Raw genomic sequence first — 13,849 nt, 5'->3', positions numbered from 1 at the left:
TTCATAGTTATGTGTACCATCTTTATTTAGGAGTGTCTACTTTGTTATCTAACCCTGTTCTTAAGTACACCTTAAGTATATTCATGCATCAAATGAAATGGAAATTAAACAAAATCACAGCTGTGAACCGCTCCAAAATATAGCGTATAAAAGACAAGTTAAAGAGAATAATATATACAATGTATTAACAAATACATCGATTAAGAGAAAAATGTAATTGAAATTGACATGTAAAACAATACTGCTTAAATCAGGTGTAAATATATTTATTGTTTAATCCACAGAAATGTATTGAAATCTTGTTTACCTATATTATTAAACCTCCGAATAATATTAAGGCTGAACGCGGTTCGGTGATATTGAACCCGTGTACCGTTATATCTTCACATAGACAACCTTTAATACAATAACTGCTGTGTTCCCGTCTTGGGCTGGGCTTATAAAGTCTATAAAGGAACGCCTCACGCGGAACAAAAGAACACGATCTGAGCTCCCACTCTCATCGTAACGAACGTGGCCAAGGCCACCAGGTATTTACTGAAGCTACGGTTGGGTGGGCAGGATTTTCACCTACAGTCAGTCAATCTCGCTACGAATGCTATTAAAGCCCCTGTCACCTGTAAGGCTGCCAGTATATCAAAACAAACGTGTGTATAGGCATTGATCGGCACAGGGGAGAGTCTACCATACAACTGAGTCAATCAGATGTCATCTGCTCACAACATTACAACGTAGGACAGCGTTCATATCATATTCTCTGTCTCTTCCTCAACCAACACAGACAGCCTTTTAAGGCCTGTCGCACGGTGATACTTTCATTGACAGTTTCTTTGGAAAATATTTGAAATACACTGCCATCATGAATTTCAAAAAATCCAAGTTGTACAAAACAATTGTCAATGGTGCTCCTGACGCAGTGATGAAGACCCTTTGGGACTACCTTAAAAGCGGTAAGGATGTCAACCTGAAAGATGAAACTACGGGAGAATCATTGCTTCATCTTCTTGTCCGGCACGGAGAAAGGTTCTGTACCCCAGAAACAATCCAGGCTATCTATATGTTGGTATGTAAGGATGTAGATATTGACGCCCAGGATCAAGCTGGCGAAACGGCCCTCCATATCGTGATGAGGAAAAAAGGCACCTACAGGATAATGATGGCAATAGTCAGGTGAGTCATATCTGACACACAAATAGTTTTTATTTATCAACATCAAATATGGCGGACTAGGAATAATGAGTGTTTTCTCTGGTTTTGTTCCGTGTGTGTTACATGTGGTGGTGTACACACATGCTCAGGTAAGATAGACACAGGTGAAAAGCTGGATCGCCAGATAAGCTGATGTGTACATACAAAAAAGGAAATGATCGTATTATGTGTCATATAGGAGTAAAACAATGACATTTAGTATCGATGGAGTGAGCGATCAGACATATACATATGATTAGAACTGTATTTGTCTTATACATTTCTCCATTTTCGATACAGTTTCCAACAGACGGTTATGTTACTGACAGCGAAGCAAGTCAAGCATGACACCTTCGCCACATAAAATCAGTGAATATGGATATTGCTGTGAGGTATGATTATGACCTCGGTTTGAAACTTTACTATGTATTGTGAAATCATTTCTACATTTTATTCATTTCATATCCCCCAAATCTCTTATTTCCAAGGAAATTATAAATCTAAACTAGCACCATCCAGATGTACCTTGCATAACGCACTTCATCGAATATAATCTCAGCATTGAATGTGACATACGACTTGTGACTATTGGACATACATTTGAGCCGTTCGACTTTCATATGCATGACCTGGTATAGCTAGAGCTGTAGTGTGTTTAATTTAAATAGCCACACAAGCGCATTTGTTCTCTTAATTGGTAATCGATATTTAGATGGTGAAAATCGACAAAGCCTGCGGTAACAGGGCATATCTAGCTGGTGTTTACGGTTAATTCTATCAAAGTGCATTGTTCACTGGTCCTGCAATACTCATCATTTTATTACTTTATGTGTTTTGTGCAGATTATTTCTCTCTCTCTAGTATTTCTGAAAAAAATACCTCGACATCACACACAAGTCTTTAAAGCAAACTGATGACAACACTTTAGTTTACTCATTGAAGTCCAAAGCGAATGGTCAGAAGTCTGAAGTATTAATAGACAAAATGTGTTATTTATCTGTATCTGTTATTATAAATAAAATAAAATGGAGACAGATACATTAGAGCTCTATATTAAGTTTATAGATAGTTTATGGAGAAAACAAACGCAAACATATAAGTACATATAATGAAAATACCTCATTCTTTTTTTTTATAGAAAACTTACGAATTGACATCAATTGTCTTTTTGTACCATTATTCCCTTTAATAGGTGTTTCCTGAAATAGAAAGCACAAAATACGGATAACATTACTCGGTGTCGAAATCAGAATAATACCTTCATGTCTACAAATGATATGGGCTGAAAGCAAATTGGAGATGATAAATAACATGAAATGTTAAGTGAAATAAGAATTTCCTTTAGTTTGAATATCAACTCTTAGTCATGTCTTATATTTGATCTACAAGTGTGTACTGTGTTTACATCGACAAGTATCCCAGTCAATGAGTATTCTCATACCATCCTCCCGTAATATTATATATTCACTCCGACAAAACATACATAATCTTCAGTTAATACATACTGTTTTCACTCCGAAAATTTAAGCAATTCTCAAGTATTATACCCCCCCCCCCCCCCCCCCCAACCAATTATATTTAATTCTCAAATATTATCAATGCTTCACCTCGACAAATTATAGTCAATTAGTCAATTGCCAATTATTTTTACTGTTTTCACCTCTACAAATTATGCTAAATTCTCAATTGTTATTATTATTTTCACCCCCGACAATACACTCACAATTCTCAATTATAATAATAGAGTTTTAATCCCAACGATTCTTACACAATTGTCCATATTTATTTTTTATTCACTTCGGCAAATCATACAAAATTCTTAATATTGCTGCTTTTACCCCGACAACTCGTACACAGCGCTCAATCATTATATGCTTTTTCAGCCCGACAAATCATACACAATTCACATTATTATCAAGTGTTTTCAACCAAACAAATCCTACAATTCTCAATTATTACTGTTTTTCACCCCGACAAATCATACAATTCTCAATTATTAGCCTTTTTCACCCCGACAAATTCCAAAACTCTCAATTATAAGTCTTTTTCACCCCGACAAATCATACAATTCTCAATTATTACTGTTTTTCTCTCCGTAAAAAAATCATACAACTCTCAATTATTACTGTTTTTCTCTCCGTAAAAAAATCATACAACTCTCAATTATTACTTTTTTTCACCCCATCAAATCATACAATTTTCAATTATTACTGTTTTTCACCCCAACAAATCCTACACAGTTCTCAATTATTACTGTTTTCACCACGATAAATCATACAATTTTCAATTATTACTGTTTTCACTCCGAAAAATCATACAATTCTCAATTTTTACTGTTTTTCACCCCAACAAATCCTACACAGTTCTCGATTATTACTGTTTTTCACCCCGACAAATCATACAATTTTTAATCATTATTGTTTTTCACTCCGAAAAATCATACAATTCAAAATTATTAATGTTTTTCACCCCAACAAATCATACAATTCTCTATTATAACTGTTTTTTACTCCGAAAAATCATACAATTCTTAATCATTATTGTTTTTCATTCCGAAAAATCATACAATTCACAATTATTACTGTTTTTCACCACGACAATTCATACAATTTTCAACTTTTATGTACCGTTTTCATCCCAATAAATCATACAAAATTTAGAATTATTAAATTTTCTCAATTATGACAATCTTTATAATACTGTTTTTTTCATCCCGACAAATCATACATAATTCTAGGTCATTATATAATGTTTTTATCCCGAAAAACCATTCACAATCCTCAATTATCATATTATGATTCATCCCGTAAAACTTCACAGTGCCCAGTTATTATATGCTTTGTAAACTCCGACAGGTGGTTCAACAAAATATCCCCTTAAAATCGCCAATTATTATATAATATGTACATCCTTACAAACAGGAAACAGATACATAACTCACAATCTCCCGTTATCATATCCTGTGTATACTCATTTGTCTTTTCGTTTTGATATCTGCGATAATCCCGGTATTTTCTAATTCACCATGTATTGTACACCTTTATCTTATTGACTCCGCACGCTTAACTGACCAGTGTTAATTCCCATCTCAGTAGGCCAAAATACGTGCTTACATACAATAATTGACACTTATTTTAATCTGTAATCGAACCGTCTTAAGTGTTAATCATACCCAATTAGCACTCCTCGTTAGGTGTACTTTACATTTCCCCGTTTCGTCTCTTGGTCAAATGTTCTTTATTTGATGATTTAATGATAATTTCAACTCTGTATCAGGTTATTAACAGCTAAAAGACATTGATGGAACGATACATAAAGCAATGTTTCTTACCGAACTATCTGACAAGGCACTAGACTATGTATTTGTTTTAATATCTTACAATTTTAAAGCAACAAACAAGGTTGTCTACCAGACATTTTAGGATAATTACCTGACTTTTAAATGTGATAACACAGACTGATATCTTATCCATCCTACACACAAACAACTATGTATCTGTTTGTAACATCGTCCGGCTGAGGCAGGCGTAAACAAAATCCCTTATCATTAAAATTAGCATTTCTATTTCACACAATGAATTGTGAATTAATTGAAGACGGTTGAGCGACCGCATAATGCATGTGGGTAAGTATAAACCTTCACAGGAGCGACAGGTGAGATAACAATACAGCGGATCACGCAATAATGAATGCTAATGAGTTAACACAGGTTTCCTCTTAACACGCCCTAATCTATAATGACATAAAAGTACACCAAACTACCAAGAGCTAGCAAGTCAAACAGAAATACATTTCGTCTGATATAGATTACATAAATAGTGGCATAATTTTACGGTTAACTTTGAGCAACTGCTCAAATAAAACGTGGTTTAACTATATGTAACGAGCGCTACTTGATTTAGGCCATACAAAATATTTTCAGAATAAGATGATTTTCATTCATACATAACATATGTATTAAACAATGTTAATTTATTTAAATTAACTACATCGTCATGATTAAACAAATATCTGTTTTATATCAGATTTAAAATGTGATTTGCAAGTAATCGTATAAAATCAAACATAGCAATACATCACTTCTGAGCTTTAATGTTGCATTAGGGGATGCAATACTGTAGAAATCAAGCTTTCATTTACCGTTTAATTTTCGTCTTTATTTCACCCTGCAAGAACAGGGCGAATTTAACAGGGCGATTTTAACAAAGTATCGAAATATACTATGAAATAAATAAAAAGTTATCCTCACTGACCCGGATATTATTGTTGGAACCTAATGACTAACGGATATATATATATAAAGCTATCCTCAATGACCCAGATATTATTGTTCTAACCTAATGACTAACGGATATATATAGAAAGTTATCCTCAATGACCCAGATATTATTGTTTAACCTAATGTCTAACGGATATATATATATAAAGCTATCCTCAATGACCCAGATATTATTGTTCTAACCTAATGACTAACGGATATATATATAAAGCTATCCTCAATGACACATATATTATTGTTTAACCTAATGACTAACGGATATTTATAGAAAGTTATCCTCACTGACCCAGATACTATTGTTGGAACCTAATGACTGACGGATATATAGAAAGTTATCCTCAATGACTCAGATATTATTGTTGGAACTTAATGGCCGACAGATATATATATTATATATTATAAAGGATTTTAATCTCTGCTATTTTTCGATTTGTTAAAAGTTCCTAGACCTTTGATGTTCCGAAGAGATTCTTTTAAAATCTTCCCTCTTGCGAAGTAATTACATATCTATACAACATACTTTAATACCATGACACAATCAATGTTTTACCGAAAAAAAATTAACATTTACGGGCTTGATGTGTTTTTCAACGGTCAAAAATAAATATGTTTAGATATCGATCACATTTCATGAGTAGGTAGGTAAGTGTGGTATACATTCGACCATGACTTCCGATAGCAAGGTTATTTCGTTACAATTATGATTTATTTGTTAAATGATATAATTAATAACTAAGCTTAGAAACAAAAATATACCACGTCATAACTGTTTACTACTTCAACTCCTCACTAGTGTTCATTTCGTTCCCTTTTATTCATTCGTGTTTTGGTTTCATGTGATGTTTTGGGACATGGTCCTTACTTTGTGTTGTCATTTTTAATAATGATTACCTTCAGCTAGTAGATATCTGTTATCATACAGACTATTAGTATTTAAACTCATATTTAATCAAACATCAAATCCCTACTGCAGGTTTCTGATCAAAGCCGTGTATGAAGTAAAACCGTCCCTTTGTCAATGGGTTTTACCATGTAAACCAAATAATCATAGGGTTGATAATTGTTCCAAGTGATGTTTTTTAAAAGAGGACGTCTTTGGAAATAAAGGGTGTCAAATGTCTTGATAGGTCATTGGAATGTGACCTATAATCAATCTTTGAACTTTAACACATGTAAAGGATAGAAAAACAAAGAGGAATTTAAATGATGCTTAAACACACAGGTTGACTTAAGTTAATTTCGTGATCTTTTTCTTTCTGTGACCTATATATGAGATCTACATTATTTCACAATATATAAAGGTTCTTTGTATGTTTTCTTTCGTGTCTTTTGTATACATTTTCAATAGTTCTCTTCGTGTACTTGTTCTCCAATTATCTTATGTAAATATGTATTTTATATGAACGCCACTCCTTTTTGTTGTTTTGGCTGTAGGTATTGAAACTTGCACTCAAATGGAGGTTGTTTTGATATTAGTGAATGCTCAATAAATGTTAAATATTGGCCAGCTACATTTTGACCAAAACGACATCTTATAGTTCTGGAATGTCACAAAACACTAAGGCGTAGGTTGAATTGTTATCCATACACATGGTATTTGTCATCAGAGTAGTCCTAGCTTTGATCCCGGCTGAACGCGATCAGTCCGTCCAACCGGCAGGTGTATTACTTGCATGACCGAACATCTATAACGTCTTCTACTTCAGCTTCGATTCTTTGATTGAAATTCGTTTTCACTCATTTCTTCTCTATAAGTAATCACAATTGAAGCGAAATGTCTATTGTTACAACAGGTTTTCCGTTTTGCCTGACCAGCTCTACGCGACTAATACCCCAGTAAATGAGAGATGATTCTGTCCTATCGCCTACTAGGTCAGATCTGTCGTGATCTTTCTATAATCTGGCAATTTACGTTATACCCCTGATGAGAATTTGAATACTTTCCTTGTATAACATGCGCCATGATGTTTACTTAGTTTTATGGATCAAAAGGTTTGGGGTTCATCGCGGTGGATTTCTAGAGTTCGTAAACAGTTAACTATAACGAAGAAAAGATGACATAACTATTCTTTATCTTCATAGATACTGAACGTTTCACCAGAATAAGGATATGGGTTTAAGTGTATACTTATAGAATATTAAGATTTTCTCAAGAAGTATCGTAATAGGATGTATTGTGCCTTCTTATAAGCATCTCAACTGTAGCAGTATAGTTGAAACCAGTCCATTGATACATATACATTACGTCTTGTAGATACAAATGTAGAATGAAATACAGCATAAAGCCTTAGATGTATATATGTGAATTGAAATAGTAATGTCGTATTCTGTCAACGTTTCTGTCATGAAAAGCAATATACATGCATATATATGTCTGTAAACGTTTCTGTCTTCCCATATCACAATTCCGGGATATACTTGGTATATGGGTTGTTAACAAAACGTTTACAACACATGGTTTCTTTATATGGTTATCATACTTTTATCTCAGAGACTTACTTTGTATAATTAAGGTTTCTGATGCTCGTTTGTAAGGTCTGTATATACTTTTTTATCACTACCTCGGTTGTCTGTTTGAAAACGTGACATTTCTTGGATTTGACGTATTTTTTGCATCTCCATGACGATATATTTTTTTATTTGTTTAGGGACTAGAATCATACTGATCATAGGCATTTTCATATAGATGATATGTTTGATGGTATACATTATTCAGAAACATCCGTCGTCAATGGCATTTAATATAACATAATTTAAACCATACTTAATTAGCATTATACCAAAGAAATCTCTATTAAAACCCTATAGATATCTGTAATCCCGAGGTCATGATCAGGTAGACGCCGAGTCCAAGGTTTACTCTTTGGATAGATTGGGTATTGCAGTGAACATATGACACTTTCTCATGATGTGTAACGTTATAGGACTATGCAGTAAGCTTAAAATAGACCATAGTATGGAGTCTTTAGAATATTAAATCGAGCAATGATAAAGCAAACAGTACACAGAAACTGCAAGTCACAAACCTGCGTTACCTGCATCATATTTCAATGGGGACAATAGGTCAATACTTTTATACAATATCACGTAAAAAACGTTCAACACGACTTTTAATAATCGTTTGAAATATGTTAAAGAATTGAGCAACATTTATTAACCGGTTTTGTAGGCTTCTAACTTTTGCCATAGAATGTTAGATAAGATAAATTTTGTGTTCATTATAGGTAGTACACAACGATGCCTTTAGAAAAAGAACTCCAGTTTTCAAAGTGGAACGTGGTAGTGACTGTACATCTAGGCTATCAGCATCCCAGTAAAACAGGACACGTGTTGTCCAGTGAGACTAGCAGTAGCTCAGTACAAACATGGATCAAGCCCATTACTATCCAGTGCAGTGTCCCTTTGTGCAATGTCAAACAGTCAAAAAACGGAGTAACGCCACGTAGTAATGTAATCAATTACAATGTGTCTCTCAGAGGTTTCTCGACCGTCTTTTTTTTTTTTTATCTATGCCTTCCTCTTTGACGGGATGTCATCAAGAACATGTTTGCTCTTTGGATGTACCTATAAGCCAATTATACTGTTTTTCCTAATTTAACTTTCCTTCTGATTAATCAGGTGAACTTCCTTGCTGGTAATTGTCTTCCTATTCTTGGTTCTTATGCTTATATTTGTGATGGTGTTGGCCATCAGTGTAAACGGGTTATATAAAACAAGGCTTGTGTTAAAAATGTGAGTCGTGGTTTATATAACGGGTTATATAAAACAAGGCTTGTGTTTAAAATGTGAGTCGTGTTTTTATTATAACGAGAAATATAACATAAAGCTTTTGTTTAAAATGTGAGTCGTGGTTTAAACAACGGGTTATATAAAACAAAGCTTGTGTTTTAATTGTGAGTCGTTTTTTGTATTACGAGAAATATAATTTCAGACTGGTATTTAAAATGTGAGTCATGGTTTATATAATGTGTTATATAAATCAAAACTTGTGTTTAAAATGTGAGTCGTGGTTTATATAACGTGTTATATAGAACATGTCTGATGTTTGAGATGTGTTGTTTACCACGGACAGGGTAATAGTCATATGACCAATATCACGTCATACAAAGATTGATGAAGTATTGTGTCTTGATGTTCCGATATTGTACAGAAAAATGGTCATTATTAACCTTTATGTTAAGTAACAATGCGTATACTTTTCTTTAAAAATTACGTTTATTGTCCGTAAAAAAGTACATATTAAAAATGAATTGGTATATCGTTAGAAATCACACGTGTGCTTGCAACCGTACGTTGTATTCCTGTTTGTGATGCGAATCATACAAATGACACCCATCCCCACACCTTACACTCTCACGAGGGCTCGGCACCGACTTATATACAATACAGTGGCATCGGTAATATGTGTAAATGTACCTGATTTAGCCGTTACTACATCAACACCCGTACAACGACACCGCCCAAATTAGCGAGTATTTGCCTGGGGTTCCAAATAGATCTACCTGAACAACGCGGTACGGCCACTCAGCCGGGTAATCCTATATCCTGGCTATCTACCTAACGTCCTCTCGGCAGTTCAGATTTTCCCTGATCAGAGCTATTATTTGTTTGCGTTATAAAGTATACATATGACTAATAGTTAGACGTAGGCTGTGTGAATTCCACTGGTTTAAAACCGTTTTTAGATATGGAAGTATATACATTTAGTACATTAACTATTAAGGACATAGCCATGATCTCTTCCGGTATGTAGCTTAAGTATGTGAGTTGTAAAATGTATTCCGAATATTTCTACTCATGCTTTTAGAAGTTTTAGTTCATGTGTTGTTTATTCAAAGACTTTTATTTACAAGAAAGTTAGATACCAATTCTGGGTCCTCACCGCGACTTTACTTATTCACCCACATCTCAATAATAGTAAAATGCCTTATCAGGTTTCACAAGACTGTACCAGTTGGCACCGTCGCCTTTTGTGCAGTTCTCAATGGGATATGATTTGTTTTCCTCGGGATAGGCTAACTTGTGCTATTTTTGATGTATGTACATGTATTATCAAACTATCCTTTCACTATCGTAGCAAACGAAATTAAACGCTACATCTTGACATGTCTACAACCACTAAAATTCCAAAAGCAGGAATTTCCCTCAAGATATCCATCTAAAAGCGACGATATTATTATGCAGCAAAGCATTTTCTGTGTCGTTCTTACACAATATAATTATATAACTTAAAATGTATTGTTAAATCGATTGACATAGTAAATGATGTGGGCTATATACATATCTATGTGTGGAGAAGATGGCCAACAATGTTTTATTTTAAGTACTTCTGTCCATAGTGACCTGTCTGTCAGCCTTTCCGGTGAAGGGTGACGCTGTCTCGCGTTGTACCAGGTACTACGTCATGGCAAATCTTACCATCAACACCAGCAAATTAGCGCCCCACTGTGTACACTGCCGTACCCCCTCCTCCGGTTACCCGTCCGACACAGCATAGCACATCACAGGATACTTACCGAATTTTCCTGATGCTATTCAATCTACCATTTAATATCAGAATATCTGATATAAAATTTATCTGCTTTTCCTCGGGATTGTTGATTTTAATTACAGAGAAAAATGTATACCAGAATTAAAACATTGGTTTGAAAATAGGATATTAGAGGCCCCTCCTAGTGTATTTTCACTCATTTCAAATGGGAAAAAATAAATTACAGTAAATATAGAAAACCTACTGTGTCGTATAGGTTACGGGCTGTGTCCTAGGGGGGATGTCGTATAGGGGCTGTGTCGTATAGGGGGCTGTGTCGTGTAGGGGGGGGGGGGGGGTGTCGTATAGGGACTGTGTCGTGTATGGGGCTGTGTCGTATAGGGGATTGTGTCGTGTAGGGGCTGTGTCGTGTAGAGGATGTGTCGTATAAGGGACTGTGTCGTGTATGGGGCTGTGTCATGTATAGGGACTGTGTCGTGTAGGGGATGTGTCGTGTAGAGGGCTGTGTCGTGTAGGGGATGTGTCGTGTAGGGGCTGTGTCATGTAGGGATGTGTCGTGTAGGGGCTGTGCACTGAAAGGTTATAGCAATACAAATAATATAGATTTATTCTTAAAAAGATATGTCGAAAATATGGTGTTGTAAAACGTTATTAAATCGACGATTGATGGATATTGGTGACCTGAAAATGGACAACTTTATATGTTAATCTCAAAAGCAGTATTAGTTATGGATATATATTTACTAATAAGATATTATGTTTGTATTAGATTTTTAAACATTATCAATACTACATTCACGTACTTAATGTTATATTGGCCAGTAGAGCTGATTTTGAGTTAGTTTAGAGGCCTTATTCAGCGATATGCCCAATTGTACATATTGTACTTTACAAACATAATACAAGTAAATGAGAAAACAGTCTTCATTGTATTTCTTGTGTAATCATGCAATTCAGGATAAAATTCTGAGTTAGAAACAGGTTGTTAAAAACTTCTTTTCGTACAGTTTTAACAAAACAGTAAAACTCAACGTTAAATATAAAGATTGCAGCAAATGGAGCTTTCACCAATAAGAGTTGAGGCGAATATGCCTACCTAACCGACATTAAAACATAAAATGGTTTTGTTTACGCAACATCGCTGATTAAGTTCCAAGCAATATGAAATTTAATGCTTCAAAACAACATTTTGTCAAGGAAAATAAACACAAAAACATGTTTTCATCCATTAGTTGCAAACACATGCCAATATATCCATGGTGACTTCCGAACCGCAAATGACAACCAGATTCCGGAAGAGGCGACCATAGTCAGGGAGTAGAAGACACCCGATACATGATTGATGACTTTTATGTGTTAAAAAGGAAGAAACATACCGATTCTGGGTCCTCGCCGCGACTTTACTTATTCACCCTCATCTCAATAATAGTAAAATGCCTTATCAGGTTTCACAAGGCTGTACCATTCGGCACCGTCTCCTTTTGCGCAGTTCTCAATGGGATATGATTGGTTCTCCTCGGGAAAGGTTAACTTGTGCGTTTTAAGATGCATCTGTTTGCAAGCTATCCTCTGACTACCGTAGAGATTAAACGTTATATCCTGACGAATGCATTTATCATATTTTTGGGAAATGTTTTTTCCGTTACGTAGTTCTACATTGACACCAAATCCTTCCAATTTTAGACATCAGGGAATGTTGGTGTAATTTCATAGAAAAGCAATATAATATTCTCCCCCATCAAATGAATAGAGTCCTGTTTCATTTTTCCTGATGCAATATAACACCTGCATTAACTCTGGAAATGTCCATTGAAAAGTAGGGGTTCCTTTTCAAACCTGCTGTGTTGAATCTTTTTGTCTATATTAATGTTTCCTACGTGTAGTTATATATAATATGTTAAGTGGTTTTGAGATACTTATTTATGAATTACGGTTACTGGATACACAAAGTATATTATACTCTTTAAACGTGACTTCTTAAACGTCTGTACTGTGAATTAGGGTATACAGCGCCATACTCTGTTTACACTTGCACTGTGGTGTGACGTTGGACGAAGGGACCTTTCTAGTTCGACTATCCATGTGCTACACTGATCCCGAGCCGATAACACCTGACATAACTGTGGTTCTACCTGTAGTGTCATACCTGTACAGGTACGTCAGGGTGCATGCAGATATGGTACATATAGGGTTACACTGCCCTGAATTATATGCACAAGAGTAATAGCTATGTCTTGAGTACTTGCCGCTCTTTACGTACATCTAATGCTATAACATTTGCATACTCATTAAAATAGAATATACACAAGGATTGGGTGTAATGTGCTAAAGCTTGCCATACAATTTATCTCTATCTGGATCAGATCTAACACCAAATCCTCTCTCCCATCCTAGAGTTTTCACTTTCATTCGTAAACCATCGAACAACATTTGGGTAATTTAAGGAACATGCATTGGAACCAAAATAATGGAAATTAATCGGTGCAATGATGCATTCCCCTCTCTACTGTACCTATATCTATATATATATCGGAATGAGTCAGATATGTGTCATTTGTTCATCCTTTTCTGCCCTGGGGGTCAAGAGGGGAGTAGTATATGCTTTTCAGATGACTTTGTTATCAGGACTATGGGACCGAACACACGTAGCCTTCCACAGGACGAAACTCAAAGGCGGGAGGTGAGGCAGTCCCAAGCGAAGTATTCGGGAGAATAGTTCTTGTCAATCTATAAATTAAGTAAAATCAATGTTTCAAATGGTAGTCTCTTACGGACCACACACTCTCCCCGCAATGATCCTTCCATACAGGAGTTGTAGAGCACAATAAATTATATTTGTTATGTTTGTAATCGATATAGACGTTTAGTATGAGGAAATTTGTAGCAATGAA

The 13,849-nt window shown here is 35.1% G+C and overlaps 1 protein-coding gene across 2 annotated transcripts in view; it reads left to right on the top strand.

Annotated features, from left to right (window-relative positions):
* Positions 1-259: 259 nt before the first annotated feature.
* Positions 260-13,849, top strand: part of LOC117334138 — a 31,919-nt gene continuing 18,329 nt past the window's right edge. The window contains exon 1 of one of the 2 annotated variants that reach the window (XM_033893604.1): positions 260-1,170. In XM_033893604.1, the coding sequence (XP_033749495.1) occupies positions 860-1,170 (311 nt within the window). In that variant the 5' untranslated portion in view covers positions 260-859. The remainder of the gene's footprint in view (positions 1,171-13,849) is intronic. The other variant, XM_033893606.1, reaches the window with a different exon arrangement.

The sequence above is a fragment of the Pecten maximus genome, chromosome 9 (assembly GCF_902652985.1).
Source record: "Pecten maximus chromosome 9, xPecMax1.1, whole genome shotgun sequence".
NCBI lineage: Eukaryota > Metazoa > Mollusca > Bivalvia > Pectinida > Pectinidae > Pecten > Pecten maximus.
This window is presented reverse-complemented; position numbering and strand designations above follow the sequence as displayed.